At 38.0% G+C, this 17,500-nt stretch overlaps 1 protein-coding gene across 4 annotated transcripts in view; it reads right to left on the bottom strand.

The window, feature by feature from the left end:
• LOC138019146 (sodium- and chloride-dependent GABA transporter 1-like) overlaps positions 1-17,500 on the bottom strand; it is a 44,942-nt gene that overhangs the window by 2,407 nt on the left and 25,035 nt on the right. For 2 of the 4 annotated variants that reach the window (XM_068865821.1, XM_068865819.1), the window contains exons 2-5: positions 9,493-9,856; positions 3,750-4,515; positions 1,769-2,138; positions 635-836 (exon numbers count right to left, since the gene is read on the bottom strand). In XM_068865821.1, the coding sequence (XP_068721922.1) occupies positions 635-836; positions 1,769-2,138; positions 3,750-4,515; positions 9,493-9,844 (1,690 nt within the window). In that variant the 5' untranslated portion in view covers positions 9,845-9,856. Of the gene's footprint in view, positions 1-634; positions 837-1,768; positions 2,139-3,749; positions 4,516-9,492; positions 9,857-12,063; positions 12,196-16,543; positions 16,737-17,500 lie in introns of those variants that run through there. The other 2 variants (XM_068865820.1, XM_068865822.1) reach the window with 2 other exon arrangements.

The following is a 17,500-nucleotide window of genomic DNA, read 5'->3' on the forward strand; positions in this document are numbered from 1 at the left end:
GAAAACCATTTTGACCCACACACATTCATCCCTTCTATCGATTATTTTATTTTAGAAATATTATTTATTTAGATACCGGGAAAAGACAAGTTGGCTAATTCTATTAAAGTGGTGGTTTCATAAGCTTCTACAGTTTCTTTTAGGTCTCCTCGCCACTCCTCCTTTTTTTACACGTCATATGTTTTCTTTTGTATTTTTGTTTTGTGTGGCAAATAAATAAAATAAATAAATAAAATACAACACTTTTGTTGCAAAAAAGGAGTTCGATACTCAACAAACGTGAGTTACGAAGACTGAAATCAAATGCGACTTGGTGCGCAAGACCATAAGACGGTATATACTGACTTCCCTTGCTTTGTTTTCTTATGCCAACTGTCAACGTTACGGGTACGTCTATATCGTCCTATAATTCTACACTTACAAGAAAACATGTTATCAGGACTTTGCACGAAACATTTGGCTAACAATGGTCGTCGGGCCTAAAATTTCATAAAAACCCGTCTGCATCCCCTTATTACTTAAACAAATAAAGTTCGGCTTTCACCAAAGTCTCTTTGTTTGTTGAATTTGTTGATATCTTGAAATGACACGATGCTCTCTTTTTTTGTGTGTGTTGTATAATTACTTTACTTACCTAGAATTACAAGAGGAGAACAGAATTGCCATGCGATAGGCCACCAGCGCCAAATTTTGTACCCTATCATGGTCTCTATGTCTTTTGCAAAGCGATTTGCTCCATAGCCCCAGGCCACTGTGAGAACTTCAAACAAAGCCAGGAACAGCAGCGATACCCCACCAGATTGGTAATTGTACAGATTCAGTACATACATTCCGCCCTAAAAAAGTGAAACAACACGCTTTTAGTTTCCAAGTAGTCCAACCAACAGAAAAGAGAAAAGAGAAAGTGGTGGCGCATTTTAGCATACCCGTTCAAATAAAAGATTCGAGTTGACCAACGATTTCGTGAGATGTTCTTTATCTAGTTGTTCGTGGTTATATCAAGTCCTGGCGTCATGTAAATACTCAGATCGCCCCACTAAGTTTGCCGGTTGGTTGTCTACTCTACCTTTGAAAGGTTTTTTCTGGCTACTCCGACTGAGTGCCGCTCAAGATTGGATTTTTTCCAAGCCTTTTTGCGACCGTTTGAATGATGTTATGATGCACTGCTACTGCAATTCTTACATTTCATTCCCCTCCTACTTTTAACAGATTTTCCCATAGCTTTTCTCAGGGATTCTTTAGGGGGAGTAGGGTTGTTGCAGTGTAGAGAGAAGTGAGCTTTTCACCAATGTGGCCCAAGTTCAATTACTGGAATTAACCACACATTTGAGTCTAGTTTAAAAAAGGAAAGAAAAGGAACTTAAATTATTTAAGTGTCTAGTCCTTCTAGCGCTGGAGCACTAATTGGGGACCCTGCAAAGTGAAATCAACGACGCAAATCAAGTCAAATGTTGGTTTTTGAGGAGAGGGGAAACCGGAGTACCCGGAGAAAACCTCTCGGTGCAGAGTAGAGAACCAACAAACTCAACCCACATATGACGCCGAGTCTAGGAATCAAAACCGGGCCACATTGGTGGGAGGCGAGTGCCCTCAAAACTGCGCCATCGCTGCACCCCATCTGGTCCGCAAGGTTTGTCCCTCTCACCAAAAACTGAACAAATGATTCGATCGGCTCTCTCATTTGATTAGATTTAATTTGCTGTATCCCTAATAGGTGGAGTACTTGTACTCATTTACATAAGCGTGACGACTGAAACAGCTCACGTACCTGTGTGACCATGGGAATCCCAAGTAAAAAGCAGAGCAAACACAGGAAAGCAATGAATAGCTCCTTGCGTCGTTTCAGCACCTTTGGGTATTCGTCCACCAGACCAGTTACAACCGCTTCAAACATGGCAAACTGAGTGTCCAAACCCAGTGTCAACAACATAAAGAAAAACATGACTGCCCAGAATGGAGAGATAGGCATCTGAGCTATTCCCTCAGGGTACACCACAAAGGCGAGACCTGGACCGGATGTAGCGACGTCGGAGACTTCTTTACCAGAAACGTGTGCCATAAAGCCAAGCACGCTGAAGATGACAAAGCCGGCAAACACGCTGGTGCTGCAGTTTATGATTGATACAATCATGGCATCTCTAAATAACATGAAGGAAAACAAATTAATTAATCGATTCTCTTTTTTTTTTTTTTCATTAAGTCTCTTCATTAATAACGAAAGTCGTTTCAGTGTATATGGCAGATTATTCGTTATTTACTGAATTGAAACATCATGGTTTTCGGAGATAAAAACAATTATAAAGAAATTCCGTCCCGATTTTGCTTCAGTGTCCTTTCGGTCTTTTAAAAGTCGGAATTTTCACTTCCGGTGGCGTACAAAACCGCGTTTGTAAGGAGACTGGGGATAGCAGAACTGTGACGTCAAAACCAGAACGAAATTCTTCCAGGGCCCGAAGTTTCTTTTTTTGAGATAGAGAAGTTGCTGAAACTGCTACTGAGATGATCATGCGTTGTATTTGGTTGCCATAAAAGTGATAACGGAAAAGACAAAAGAACGAAATTTCTATCACTAAAATTCCCTGCGTTTTTGTATTGACATCACTGGCCTGCTATTCCCAGTCTCCTTACTACACATTTTTGTACCACACCGGAGGAGAAAATCGGTAGGGAACATTTTTTGGTTTTTTTTATCTCAGAAAACCATGATGTTTCGATTGAGTATTTAAAGAAAAATCTGTCTCTGCTGAATCATCTACTGTTGTCTACACCAAGGTTAACTTAAGCTCAACATGATATCGACCTTTATTTGAACTTATTTTAAGCGGAAATCAAAATTTGGTGATCTCCGAAAAACGCCGGGTAAATATTACTGTAGTGCAAACTCGTTACCACCCAAAATATCTCTTCTTGGAAGTAACGCTTTCTTAAATCGCCTATATTTCGAGGAGCTTTCGCGCTAAGTACTATGCCTCTTAGCCAAATGCATCATGGCTCTGTTTACGTCACAAATGCATAGGTTAAGCAGGCAAAAAAACACTGAGACAATTAACAATTAACTCACTCTCAAGTGGGGTCTCCTAAAGAAAGTCTCTTGCTTTCTGCGATTTTACGGCTCCTTTATGGGCACGAAAATTTTGCTTTATCAAATTTGTTAATAAAAACAAATCAACCAGTGAGCTTTGCGAGTTGACTTTACGTGCGTTAGCCCTTCGTCCCCTTCATTATCAATGGGTACTGGCTTTTTGGGTAAATGGGAGGGGCGCATTTCACATAGCACAAATATAGATTGTAAGCATAGTTGATGAGTGTTTTAAGATAAATAAGAGCAACAACTTTTCAGTAAATCTAGCTGAACTATAAAATTTAGAAGTTAGTTGCTGAATGAGATTTGGTTGTGTAAGTGTCGCCGTTTAACTAAGGGTGCGTTCTATTGGCCGTATTCCGGAATAGGAATACATGGAATAGAGGTTAGAAATCCTTCGTTTTTACAAGGATTCACAATAAAATTGTCAAACACCTGCTAAAATGCTATTTTTTAAACATATCTCTATTATCCTTGTTGCTTCGAAACACCAGACATCCCGTTTTAAATCACTCCACTGACGTATTCTTATTCCGGAATAGGGTCAATCGAGCGCACCCTACATCAGTTTTTTCCTGACCACTACTCTTCGGAGAGGAGAAAAAAGAAAGGGTTTATGAAATTAATCCCGTAATACTCTCAAGTGAATTAATGTTTTAGCTCTTACTTGAAACAGTTGTTGTGGAACTGGTTGAAACTGCCCATCGTTATAAGTGAGCCGAATCCAATCCCAAGAGAGTAAAAGATCTGTGTAGCGGCTTGTGCCCATACTTTTGCTTGGGCAAGTTTCTTCCAGTCGGGTTTTAGATAAAACTCGATGCCTTTCGACGCACCAGGTAGGGTAACTCCGCGGATAAGTAATATTACAAGAACAACATACGGAAATGTAGCTGTGAAATAAACAACTTTCCCAGAGGACTTGATGCCCTTCCACAGGCAAAAATACACCAAGACCCAGGCCACTATGAGTGCCACCAACAGCTCGACCCTCATGGAGCCAGGGTCTTCCATGTTTTGTGGAATTTGGAGAACATAATTCTCCCAAAATTCTTTGCTGGGAGAGTTACCAAAACTTGCGGCTGCATCGGGTGCAACTGTGATTGGCGCAATGGTACTGTTAATGGTACTGTTGACGCAGGAAATCAGCGGTGTGCTGGTATCGTTGAAGAGAGTCAGGTTTCCAAGAGTTTCATTCAAGCAATTAGTGGAGTTTATTAAGTCGGTTCTATTGGTCGGTGCAACTCCATTATTAGTTGCAGGTCTTCTTGTTGTACTTGACAGTGTGCAGTTCTGCGTGTTCCACGGGTTGTCGCAGGTTGCCCAGGGAACAACGCTTGCAAATGACTTGAACATGTAATACAAACACCAGGAGATGATGACGTTGTAATAGACACAGCAGAGAAATGATACAACCAACATGGAAAACCCAACACCTGAAGAAAACAATCATAGAAAAGTTCACAGGAGATTTACTTTTGCAATTATGCTCCCCGTTGCACCGTGGACCAGTCACCCAATCACTGAAAGCAGGTGACAAGAGTCAACAACCAGTTGCCTTATAAGACATTTCAGTTACGGACAGTTTAATGCCAAAATAACAAAAATCCATAATAAATTACTTCACTTACATTCTACGGCTTGAAGTAACCTTAGAGCAGTTTTCAAATGACTGTCGAAAGTAATTACGCAATTGTACTTGCTACGCTTAGTGGTTGGTTTAAAAAAACCAAAACCAATTGCGACTTGCACGCGCGATTTTTCCCGCGCTTCGAGAAAATTCCATGGAATTGCTACGAATTTGAACTGGTTCATTGCGCTGTTTCAACCTGCTGTGATTGGTCGAAGTAATTACTTTGGTATTTGTTTCACGACACTCCATTGCAAACCGCTCTATTGCAGTATATTCCCACAAACTGAGTCTAATTTATTCGACTCATTTTTTGATTAGAACCTTTTTTTTCCAGAACATTCAGGCTGAGATCAACCAAATTTTAAAGAACATACTAACAACATACAAAGGCTGAGCGGCCGAGTCAGTTAAGAACGTCTTTATTTTGCTGATTTGTTTTCGTATTTTTGTGAGTAGTATAGATCAAATGCATAAATGGCGGCCCAAAAAATATTCTTTTGTTTATGTGCTAATTAGACTCACTAGCCTCGTTTGCATATGCAAAATACAAAAGAAATGTTGCTTGAGAGCGAGGCTAGTTAGTCTAATTAGCACATAAAAAAAGGAATATTTCTTTGGCCGCCATTTATGCATTCGGTCTATAAGTAAACGTAGAAGACATGTAAAACTGTAGTCTAAGAGAAGAATTAACTAAAATCCGTTGGGACATTTTTTAACATTAACAACGTGGTTTCCATCTTGTTGCAGTTGTTACAGAACACTGAACTGAGTTTGTAGTCCGATCTTAGGGAATAGGCCGCTTTCGATATATTAAAATTCAGCTTGAAAGAGAAGTTTGGAGGACAAAGACAAAGGAAAGTAGATGATATGCTAATATCTTTCACATTCATTGCAACTTGTTTCTATTGTTTTTGTCCTCTCTGTCTCACTATCAAGCTGATTGACATTTCGAAACTTGATGAGGAATTGTGCAGTTTGTTTGTTTGTTGAAATACCATATATATCGCTTAAATAGCTGTTGATGTGTGTCAGACAGAAGCAATTATATTCTTATCAAGGTTTGAACCGCATTAATAAAGTTGAACTACTCAAGTTATGAGACACCACGTTTTCCATCGGAATTGCTAGCCCTAGTTTTTTCTGTGAGAATTTAGGGAGAAAACTTTAATTAAACGGGAGAAAGCGGGATCTCTGCATTCCATTATTTCTCTATTTCCCAAACAACTTGATGAACACGTTAAGAACGTTTTCAGGCTCAAATCGCGAAATCAAAAGAGAGAAAGTTCAGCCTCAGCCCCAAGTTTGGTTATTATACATAGATAACGATTGACTTATTATACAAAAGTAAATAATAAAAAGAACTGTGTTGGGTTGAGGGTGTCAATGGGGTTAACTGTTTTTAACTATATGAACGTATAAAAGAAGATCGACTTTTTAGCGTATGCGGTACATAATGACCAAAGAGTGCAGACTTTCTAGGATAAATAACAAAATTTTTTAGGTAAAAATGTCAATTTTAGTTTACTTTGACCTGGAGACTTTTGCGCCCTCTATTTCGTATGCTGCGTGTCCTCTTGTAGATTGCATGACCCTTATCTCATTTCGTGACATGCTCCGAGCGTGCGCTCTGCCTGCGGTTTTAGTCACGAGGTTAGGCTTCTCTCAACTTTGCAAACCCCGCAAACTCGCAAGGTATCGAACGTTTTTCGGTCAAGAATTTCTTTTCGGGATGACTTAAGCAGCTTTTATAACTTCAAGCGCCACGAAGAGAGTTTTCTCGGCGTGAAAGGGAAAGTGAGGGAGCTAAGAATTAATTGCTTTGAACTCAAATTGTTTCGTTTGGCTAGGTCAGCCACAGGAGCAAGTGACTGCCAAAAGTATACCATTTATACTCACTTACACTGACCACTCGACATGGGAGGCAAATTAGAGCAGTTGTTAGACTGGACTTGTAAGGCTAGAAGATATAATTGCACAAAGGACCTTACAGCAGGCCACAAAATCGGTGAAGGGTAATTGTGAATCATTTTGCAGAAAACTTGGGAGGAAAACTGAAAAGAAAGTAACTGTGACATTCCAGAAATTATTCTTAGTATTCAGTGTGTTTCTTTGGCCATAAATGGTCATAAAGGTCTTCAACATTGTCATACACTTAGCAGGCCAAAAGAGATCGACGGAGCACTGATTGTTCATCACAGTAAACAAAATTATGTTTTATTTCAATCATGGCTTACCAAAGGAGACCATCTACAGCTCATAAAAGTCATCAAATCGTTTAAATTAACTGACTAACCTCCTTTTTTGCTCTTTACTGACTAAATCCATTTTCGCTAACAGTTTACTGACTAAATGACTTTTTTAAAGATGTTTACTGACTAGAGCCAACCCCATTGACACCCTCTGGGTTGAGCATGTTCGTCGTTGTGTAGTGGTGAAAACACAGGACTAAAGATCTGGAAGATCCCACTCCGATTACCGGTGAGCGCATAGCACAGTTCTTTGTTCCCTATCACTCTGTTGTAATTTTGAAAAACAACAAAAAAAAGCAAGGTGACACACGCTGATGTTTTCAATCCTTGCTTGCACAGTGACTATATTACATGTTACATCCACCGGCCGCTTAACATCCTTTTCGCGAATCATTACATGTAAAAGAAAACGCAAAAAATGTATCTAATTTCAATTTTGGGTAAACCAGGACTCCTATCTTTGTCTAGGGACATCCCTGAACATGGCTGTCTTAAAGTCGTGTGAATATTGTATATTCTTTTGATTTCATTCAAGTCGGTTTTTTAAGTAGAAGGCTTAACAATAAATCGTTTGAAGATGAAAAGAGGTGGTATAACATCATTTCTTTGATGATGAATGAGGCCAAAAGTGAAGCTAAATTCAATTTGAAACAAGACAAAAGAATATGAAAACTTTGACCTAACCGCAAGGAAAAATGATTTAAAAATGAACGATTGCCGCACAACAAAACAGTCGTGTGATACGTGTACATTTGTTCGGTTGTCACAAAGGATGCTGCCTCTAAAAATACTGATATCCTCTGAGACAGGTGGCAAAGGAAAATCCACTACAAATCTGTCACAACCGATTAGTTCACTTCCTTCTATAATACAATAAAGTTTCAGACTTAATTTGATGATTGCTCCTGTCCTGAGAGATTACTAATGATATCAACAAATTCCTTTTTTTTTTGTCGTTAGCATTAAAACCACGAAAACATGCAAGTAAAGAATATTAACGACAACTAAAGATGTCCGTTTTCTGGCGTCGTCAGATCTCACAAACCCCGGTTTTCTTGAAGGATGACTGAAGAGATAGATAAAAAGGGCCTTAAAAACATGAAAGTAAGCAATAGAAAGATGTTTTGACTGTTTCATGGTTATTTTTACCCATAAATTCAAGAGCGGAATAAATTTGGGCGTTTGTTATCGAAAAGTGAAACTAGAAAGTTTCATATAACTCCACACTTGCGAAGCATTTTACCTTGAGCAAAATTCATCACATGCATGGTGATTTTCAACAGATAACATAATGAGAAGTAAGTAGGCGGCTGCCACCCTCGGTTATTTATTACTTCATAATAGTGTCTCCATTTTTTTTCAACGTAAATTTTCACGTGGGTTGACAACGCCTCCAACAAGCAAACTTATCTTCAACGATTCACCGCTGTAACGATACAGTAAGCTCAAGCCGTAAAATATGTGTCTTATCGAGAACCTTAAAGGGTTCCTCAGCTATGTTATGTGTGTTTAAATATCCCATAAATGTCTTTTGGTGAATTGCAGAACACTTCTGATCCTCGGTGCATACCTAATGTCTTAAGTGCCTTCAAATAGTTATGTAACAACCGCAGGACCATATAAGGTATTCCGAGTAATACGACTAACACGATTCAAGAATGGTTCATTGTATGTTCAAGCTACCATTCAAACCAGGCTACTTTCAAACTTGAATTAAAAAACGTCATGTACTAATAATTAATTGTCTGGAATGAAAAAGTTCGCTACGAAATAAGATTTTTAAAAATCATAACCAAAACCAAACAGGCTTCAATATTTTTAGTTCCATAGACTAAAACGAGACAGAGTCCTTTTCACACGTCATTCATTGGCGTCATAAACTAATTCTGGATTGGTTCACGTAGCGCGGGAAATAAATTTTCATCGATATGAAATAAAAAATATGTAACTATGTGTAAATTGTCATGAAATTTTGATGCCTTGCACGACCAAGCTGTAACAAAATTCCTCATTTAATAAATTAATTATGTACTCGTGCCACTAAAGACGTTTCAAGAGGGGTTGTACGCGTACTGTGTGTTCTTTTTCTTTCATAGAAGAAACTCTAGGAAGTGGATATTATTTTGAAAAACTCAATAACTTAGGCATAATTAAATCACCTCTACCATGAAAAAAAAATATTCACCTTGATTGATACATAGAAAACAATGTACCTACAAATTTTGCGGTATAATGGGCTAAGCATTATTAAACATTTCGAAATTCATCGCTTGCCATCAACTCAGCGAATCTCTCACGAACAGAATAATTTTTGTCTTCAAGTCTAAGGGAACTGAGATTTTAAACATAATTAAATGTCGCAAAACATCCTTACATAACCCAAGTAAATGTATCAAATATTCTCTCAGTGATAATTTGAGGCTATCACCGACTGTCTTGTTTGTGTAGATTTTCCTACGGTAACCTTGAAAGCAAAGTTTGCACAAATCATAAAATCAACTCTCGAATATAAGGAAATTAGAAAACCATACCTTTAGCCAAAGGACAAATCGCGGCCCAAGAAGTGACAGGGCCTAAGCTCACATATTGGCCCAAGGCAAGTTCCATAAAGAACAAGGGCATTCCACACAAAAACAGCATACAGATGTAAGGAATAAGAAACGCCCCACCGCCATTTTCGAAACACAAATAAGGAAATCGCCACACGTTCCCTAACCCAACAGCATAGCCTATACAGGCCAAGAAAAACTCAACTTTCTTGCCCCATTTTTCACGTTCTTCAGTATTAACTTCCACTTCTACTTTGTGGCTGTCGTCTTCTGCGGGAAGCTCCTCTCCATCCACGGAACCATTGACGGCTAACTTCTTTTCATCTAGCTCCATGTCACTTTCTTTCTACCGAAACAAGAACATAAATATTCTTTAATAAACCCAAGACGTCTATGCACGGAATGTGCTTATGTTAACCGGTTTCAATTCAACAGCGCAACACCCAGCCGGGAAATAACAAGCGTTGCTTTTATTTGCGCCGTGAATATTTACTCATACTTGAAACTATTGTAGATTGGTCAGTGTGGAAGGCTCGTAATCACTGTCCAAGAATTTCGTTCGTGATAATTCGCGCCCCGATTGGTCAAAGGTCAACCCATTGTACGCACCTTAAATTTGAGTTTATTTTGATAAAGGAGTTCGAGAATTTAGATTATTAACTGCTGTGGCAGGTGTTCCAGACAACCACGCAAGAAATAAAGTCCTTATCGCGGTGTGAAGGTAATCGAAGATATTTCGACCATTGAAACTATTTCAAATTCCATGACGTAGTATGTATCTTAAGAACTCGATAAAGTCTCCGATATGTACCGTGCTCTATCGAGATCTTTTTGTTCAAGATTGTGGGACGTCTTGTTTTCGATGGTTTTTGCTGTTTCGCGACATTTCGCACAACTAACGAACCCGCAAATCGAAAATAGCAGTGTGGCGCCGTGGAAAAAATATATTTTCAGTTTAAACTTCATGTTCAGTGTACTATGTATTCTTCAAATAGGATACCTAGTTTTGAAGCGCTTTAAATCGTAGTTTGGATTCTTATTTACTTTAAGCTAATTGACAATATCTTTAAGATACTTTTTTCTCCAATTCATGAGATAAATACATTTGAAAGATATTCATCTAAAGAGTTTCAAATAAAAAGAGTACACGCCTCCTCCAAATAATTTTTTTCTAATTCACTCCAAATGTGTGTTAACTTTCTTTAAAACACTTGAGTTTTGGTTTTACTATCTTACTATCTTTTGCTTTTAAGGGAAAGATTTTCCTCATGTTTAAGGAAATCTGAAGAAGTTCTGCGGAAAACTATAGGGAATTTAAAAATTCATTCAGTCAGTCAAGCATACAGAAAACACGACATGGAGACACCTGATTTATCTCTGAAAACTGAGAAAGCACTTCGTTTTCTCCCTTGAACGTGGTCTTTGAAAAAGACACCGTGGTAGCAGATAAACGAATCGAAATAAAAGCACTCAAAGTTACCAGTAATCTCTGTTTTCTTCAAACTGCATCCGCGGGGCTTTTTAAAAATAGAACTTTCTGAAATTTACATTTTATCTGGTAAATACAATTTTTTACAATTTCAATTTACAGTAGAGATTTCAAACACCTGCACACAGTTTTCTTTTTAAATTGCGATTGTAACATCCTTGTCTGTTGCAAACTTCTCGCAAAAAACCCATAGAGAACAAAAAGCAAGGTTTCAATAAAACGCTATTCTTTGATTGCATGCACGTGACCTCTTGGTTCTCACAATAGAGAAAAAGTCTTTTGGGAATTTAATTCTATTATTATGCAAATTTTGAGCTACATTTTTCTATTCTTTTGGCATCAACATGGCCGTCTTATCACGTGAGTGCAATAGAGAATCATGCAGTGAAATTCAAACTGAGTCGAGTGGACCATTTCTATAATCTTAACTCTCAAGTTTATCCAATAATATCACTGGTTTTTACTGCTGGGGAGAAATTAAATCTGATTATTTATTAAGTAAAAGCTTTTACTCACATGAAGGATCAATTAACTGTGTTAAATTATTCGTTTTTTCTCATAACATAACAAGGAGAAAAACGAAATTAACAGACACCTGCATGACAGTAAACGTTGTCACTTTTCTGATTTAGAAGTAATGGCAAATTGAAAGGTAGCTGTTAGCTTAAATGCTTTCAAACGCCGTGTTAAAAAGCAAATAATTATACAATTATATGTATTGTCATTTTTGATGACAAGATAGCAATAATTTCAACTATATTGTACATTTTTCATGAAAAACTACGACCACAGAGCACCCAGTGGATTCGTTAATGATTTGGGGGAGGGTGGGTGGTCTAGAGTCTTGTGGACATCTTTTCTGTTTCGAATTGAACTCGAAATAATATGAAGAAAGATACCGGGGTATGTGATGTGTTTATAAAGATAAAGAAACAGGAAGATTGGTCTTCTTTAGTTAATTTGTTCAACATTGTGTTTTACCATTAAATGCTCCATTCCGAAAGCCTTCCCCGCTTAATTTGTGTTGAAGAAAACGAAACATGAGGATTGAAATAAACTTCTACCTTTGCGTTCTCTCGCGCAATTTTTTCACCGAGCCTTTCTTCCAAATGTTTCAGGATATCAAAACACGAAGATTGTGACTAGTTGTGGTGTTGTCCCCAGTGCTTAGCGAGCGAGATGCTGACACAGAGCTAGGGGTAACCGACTACCGCTAAATCGGATTAAATGATCTCTTTTCCTTGAAGAAAAAAGAAACAGCCGCATTATGGTCACATCTCTCCTGAAAAGAAGGATAGATAAACCGTGTTTGTCTTCTCAGATATGATCGCAAAGCCTAGCCTGAGCGCGAAAAAACTAACGCAAAATGACTCCGCCATCTAAAACTTTTTAATCTTTCTTTAAAAAGTAGGAACAGTTCATATCGTGAAACTTGTAGAAAGATACAATGATACTACACACCTAACCATAAAACATGGACTGGGATTCCATCCAGTGCGTAACATACTAAGAGCGCTAGTTACCAGCGACTCAGGACTAAGGGAAAAAACTCCATTGGACAAAACAAATAGCCGTAAGGACAGACAGACACACACTGGAAAAACGTATTTACATTATCGAAAACAGATCTACTCCTATTTTACAAACAACTATTGTCCCCAATGGAGGTTGACTAGCAATAGAGTTATTTTAACAAAGTTATGACATTAGAGTTAGAGTTAAGTTTCCAAAATCCTGAATTCAAGATTTTGGAAATTCAAGATTTTGGAAGGCCAAAATGCTGAATCAGAAATACAGAAATACAAAAAGTATCCTAAACATGATTTGTATAAAAGCTAACCTTAGGCCTAATTAGGCCTAAACAAACGTTTTTAGGCCCAAGGTTAGCTTTTATGAATGTTGGCTTCCAAAATCTTGAATTCAGGATTTTGCAAACTTAACTCTAACAATACGACATAAATCTATGAAAATAACTCTAAGAATAGCTGTCCCCGTCCCCAATGCTGTCTAATACAAGCCAGCGCGTCATGATGACGGATGATGAAAACGGTCACAGCTTACTCGTTCCAAATACGAACATACGACATATTATGGTCTAAGACGCTTTGACCCCCAAAAAAGGGCATTTCTTTCTTTACAATCGGCGTTAAAGTCTTTTTTAACGAAAAGGCAGATGAATGAAAGAAAAATTTCGATTGCACATATCGTGTACGAGCCGAAGACCATGCTTTTGGGAATTACACAGATAACGGAGCTAGAAACCCAAAAAGGTCGACAAATTAACACAAACGGAAAACAGGAAAGAGGACAGGACTGCAGCCGCCACTTTCGCCTTTTCATTCTCCCACTAGCCGGGCTCTCTTCATTCGCCGATTCTTCCCTGGTCCGCTCTTTGGTTACATGGCCTGTTTCTTAAAAACGAGCCTTGACACGTGCAATGCTTCTTTCACCGTGTCTAGAAGGCATACGTGTTCCAATAATCGTTCCAATTTTAACTAACGATCCCGAGAATTCTAAGATATTGGCAACTCCATCTATCTGTATGGAAGCTTAAGCAGTAAATCGGAAATGAACAATAAATGATTCCTTTTATGTGTGTGGTATCTTTTATACTTAAACGTGAACAAGTTATTGAAAGTAATTGTCAAGAAGGAAAGAAAGAAAGCAAAAAGAAAAAGAAGAAAAGAATGGATAGACGAGAGAACGAACGAGTGAATTAATGAACAAATCGATGAACGAACGAACAAATAAAAATTTGTCTCTGCAGCGGGAATCTGTAAAATTACTTTACACGAATTATTTACTATCAAGGAAATCTTTGGCTTCCGATCTCCTACATCTACAAAGGGGCGTCTTGTCCTCTTCATGCGTTTCACAGTCCGTCTTCAACGGACTCGCCTCAGACTTGCCTCTGGGCAAAACAAGTTGAAATCCCAGAGGTATAGCATGAAGTTGGAAAGGAGTCAGCAGTCCAAAACAGAAGCCCAGTTATTTGGAACGTAATGAGCAAAATAATTAATTTAAAATCATGTGTTAACAAAAGGATTTTGAACAAATCATACCTAAACGTTCTAAAGATATCAATCATATTTCCTTTAAAGCTCCCATGGTAGCAAAGAAAGATGATGACTTTGTATACTTTGAGATTTTAGGAATTTTATTATTTTATTAAATAAATCAATATTCATTGAGATTGTCTGCATACTATTTTTTTCTTTTCACTATTATTATCATTTTATTGAGAGAAGACAACCAAAAAACTCAACTCACTCGTCACAGAGCGACTTTCGGATAAATTAATTATGGGTTAAAAAAGAAAAGTAATTAAATTTTGAGTTCCTACAATTTCTACTCGCTGATTGTTAATTAGTACTCTTTGCTATTGTAAAAATCCAGGCGGTTATTTGACACATTTATCCTGAGAGTTGATCGATACCTCCTTTGTAGAATTCATCTTTCTCTTTTGCTGATCTTCTTTCGACGTTAATATTTAAGTAAAAATATAGTGTCGACTTCATTTTTTGTCATCAATTCTAATGTTAACGAAAGGAAAATCTGCACTTTAAGATTTGGGTAAGCCCACGTCAAGGACAAAATTCCCTCAAGCTTCTTCTCCTGCCTGACAACTTGTTTAGATAAAAAACTTAAAGTAATGGTGAAATGGCGCTCTGTCGTACGCAGACAGATGGCTTGACATTTTTGGCTTAATGGCTCCCTAAAGTTTATTGTCTAGAACTGCAATTCGTTGGTTTACCTTGCAAATTCGGTCGTTACCCTTCTAGCAGCAAACTTTCGCAAAGGAATATGGTGACTTGCTCTTTTTCCATTTATATCATGATGGTTTGTGAGCTGTCAAACTTACATTTTGCATATGCTTGCATTATCTTCACCTTATTTTATTTGTTTGTAACCAATTAACTTAATTATCGCAGAACTTCACGGTAAGAGCTTTGGATAATAACTGTGGCGGCCAGTAGGATCAGTGATGAATACTGAGCCATCGGTGAGTGGTAAGTCAGTTCAGTGATGAAATGAAGTCAGTCCAGGAATTTCAAGCAAGTAAATTGTAAAGAGCCCTCGATGACTAAGGTATAAAATGTCATGGGAAGAAAGAGTAACCCTGTTATCTTGAAGTCAATATACAGTACGTATCTTCTTGTGAATAAAGTACCTCCGCCAATCATGCCACCCCCCCCCCACCCCTCCCTCCCCACTCTGGCTCCAAGGTCTCACACGCATATGAATTGCTTTGTTCGCAAATCCGATAACCGTATTTTTTCACTCACGTGATCAGAAACCTTGCTTACTTGGTACACCAACATAGACCTTTTTGCAGATACAGCGGCCATTGTGATTTCTATTGTTTCAAATAGCTATTATGGGATGCACAGGGGGCAAATGCATATTAATTTGCCCCCTGAGCATCCCATAATATCTTTCGAAACAATAGAAATCAAAATGGCCGCCGTATCTGCAAAAAGGTCTATGGCCGACGTTCTATTGTTTGGGAACACCAACATGGCCGCCGTGACGTCACGTGAAAACACTCTATAGAGCGTTTTCACATGACGTCACGGCAGCCATGTTGGTGTTCCAAAACAAAGAAACGGCGGCCATGTTGGTATTCCAAACTAATTCATGTGAAGAAAGGCGTGTCTAATTCGTATTGGCTAAGCAATTTTTCCCTCCTGGCCTAGCCGGGAATTACGGCTGTCTCTCTTCACAACCTTAAAATTCTCACCTAGAGGTATAAATATAATCATTGGATCACAAAACAATACAACATTCACAAAAAAATTACTATTATTGAATAAACTAAAAGGTTTCAATCTTCATTTAATACGAAACAATAACTAGATTAATTATTAATAACTCTGCGAGCGAGAGTATTCCGAACAGTCCGTTACAAAATTAGAACTAGATTCATGCACGCACTTCCTCTCTGCATTACCAGTTGAACAACTAACCACTGTATGCGATATTTTGCTCTTATATCAGATATTACTTTCCTATGGTGAATGGTGAACAAAAACAATTATAGTCTATCTTATTGTTTGAGTTAAGATACTGGTTGAAGGACTGAAATCCTTAACTGAAAGCAAAGGCTCTCTTTTGCTGGATCAAATAACGATTTAGGTCTTTTAAATCAAATAGTTCACTCTGTTTTGATTCTTGCCGCCTTATTTAACTTAGTAATGTATCTGTTTTCTTATTTCGCGAAAAAAAAAAATCCGCGGAGTTTTTGTGGCACCAACCGGTAATAAACATAACCTCTTTAAAGGGACGCGAATTCTAGTTTTCCAGTAGACCCTTGGCTTTATAATCTCTTAAGCATTTTAAGACCGACAGCAGCTCACGCTATTTATGAATTTTGAATAATATTAAGTACCTAACTAACAAGTTAGTGAGGAATGTTTACAATACGAGTTCTGAATATTTACATTATTTTTCTGACCGCCGAAATTGTATAACGGTGTCCTTATACCACACTATTTTCTATGAGCTGTTATAAACATTCATAACGCCGTCCAAAAACGTCATTACCTGCGTAAATCCCTGTGACAAATAGGATCAAAAGATGTCCAAAGTCGCGCACAGAAAGAGGAAGGTTTCCTTGAATAACATTGAAAGAAGCGAGCAGGTTTCTTCTTTAGCAAAACGGGACCATTGTGTTGTCGTCACAACGAATTACACGCGTGGGTTTCTGACTGGTTAATATATTGGTTTTCTATCCACCCTGTAATTAATAAGCAGCATGAGCCGTATTATCGTTTTTGGCTCTTAATTATAAATTTTCTCGACCAAGTTTCCGTTCGCTGGGTATTTCATCAAGAGGGTATGCGACCCTTTGGCCATTAACTCTTTTGTGAGATATTACTAGTTTATTATGCCACCAAACAAACGTTTTTTCACCATTGGCGGGTAGCGTTTAACGGTCCCACAGAAAGGAAGGAAGGAAGGAATCTTTATTACACACATTGATATTTTAACTAATTATAGAGATCATACAGGTATATAAGACAAAATTAGGAAAAACTGAGGATAGAAATAGATTTTTTTACAATGTGGGTGCACAGTGGCCAAAGGAGCCACAAATAAGGACATTATGAGCGGAAGCTCTAAACGGCCCAAAAGTTATACTGGTTCGATTCTAACTTGATTTTAATGCGAGAATTTCCACCTGTTAGTTTTCTTTTGCCCAAATCGAGATGAATCAAATAAAAAAGATCAAAACAACTTCTATCAGTAAATATTTGCCACTGGACGATGCAACAAGATCGAACTTGTTCTCAAAACGTTCGATGTTGACGCTTCTGAAAAAAGATCGTTTCACCTCAGTGACAGAAAACACCATTGCCCCATAATGGCATATCTAAATAATAAACCGTTTGCTCCATCGCTTACTGAAACGATGTTCCACCTGTCGCCATGTTACAACATATTATTCCCGTAGCTTGTTATTATATACGTTTATATCCAGAAAGCAACTACGCGAAAACT

The sequence above is a fragment of the Montipora capricornis genome, chromosome 10 (genome assembly GCF_036669925.1).
Source record: "Montipora capricornis isolate CH-2021 chromosome 10, ASM3666992v2, whole genome shotgun sequence".
NCBI classification, from domain to species: domain Eukaryota; kingdom Metazoa; phylum Cnidaria; class Anthozoa; order Scleractinia; family Acroporidae; genus Montipora; species Montipora capricornis.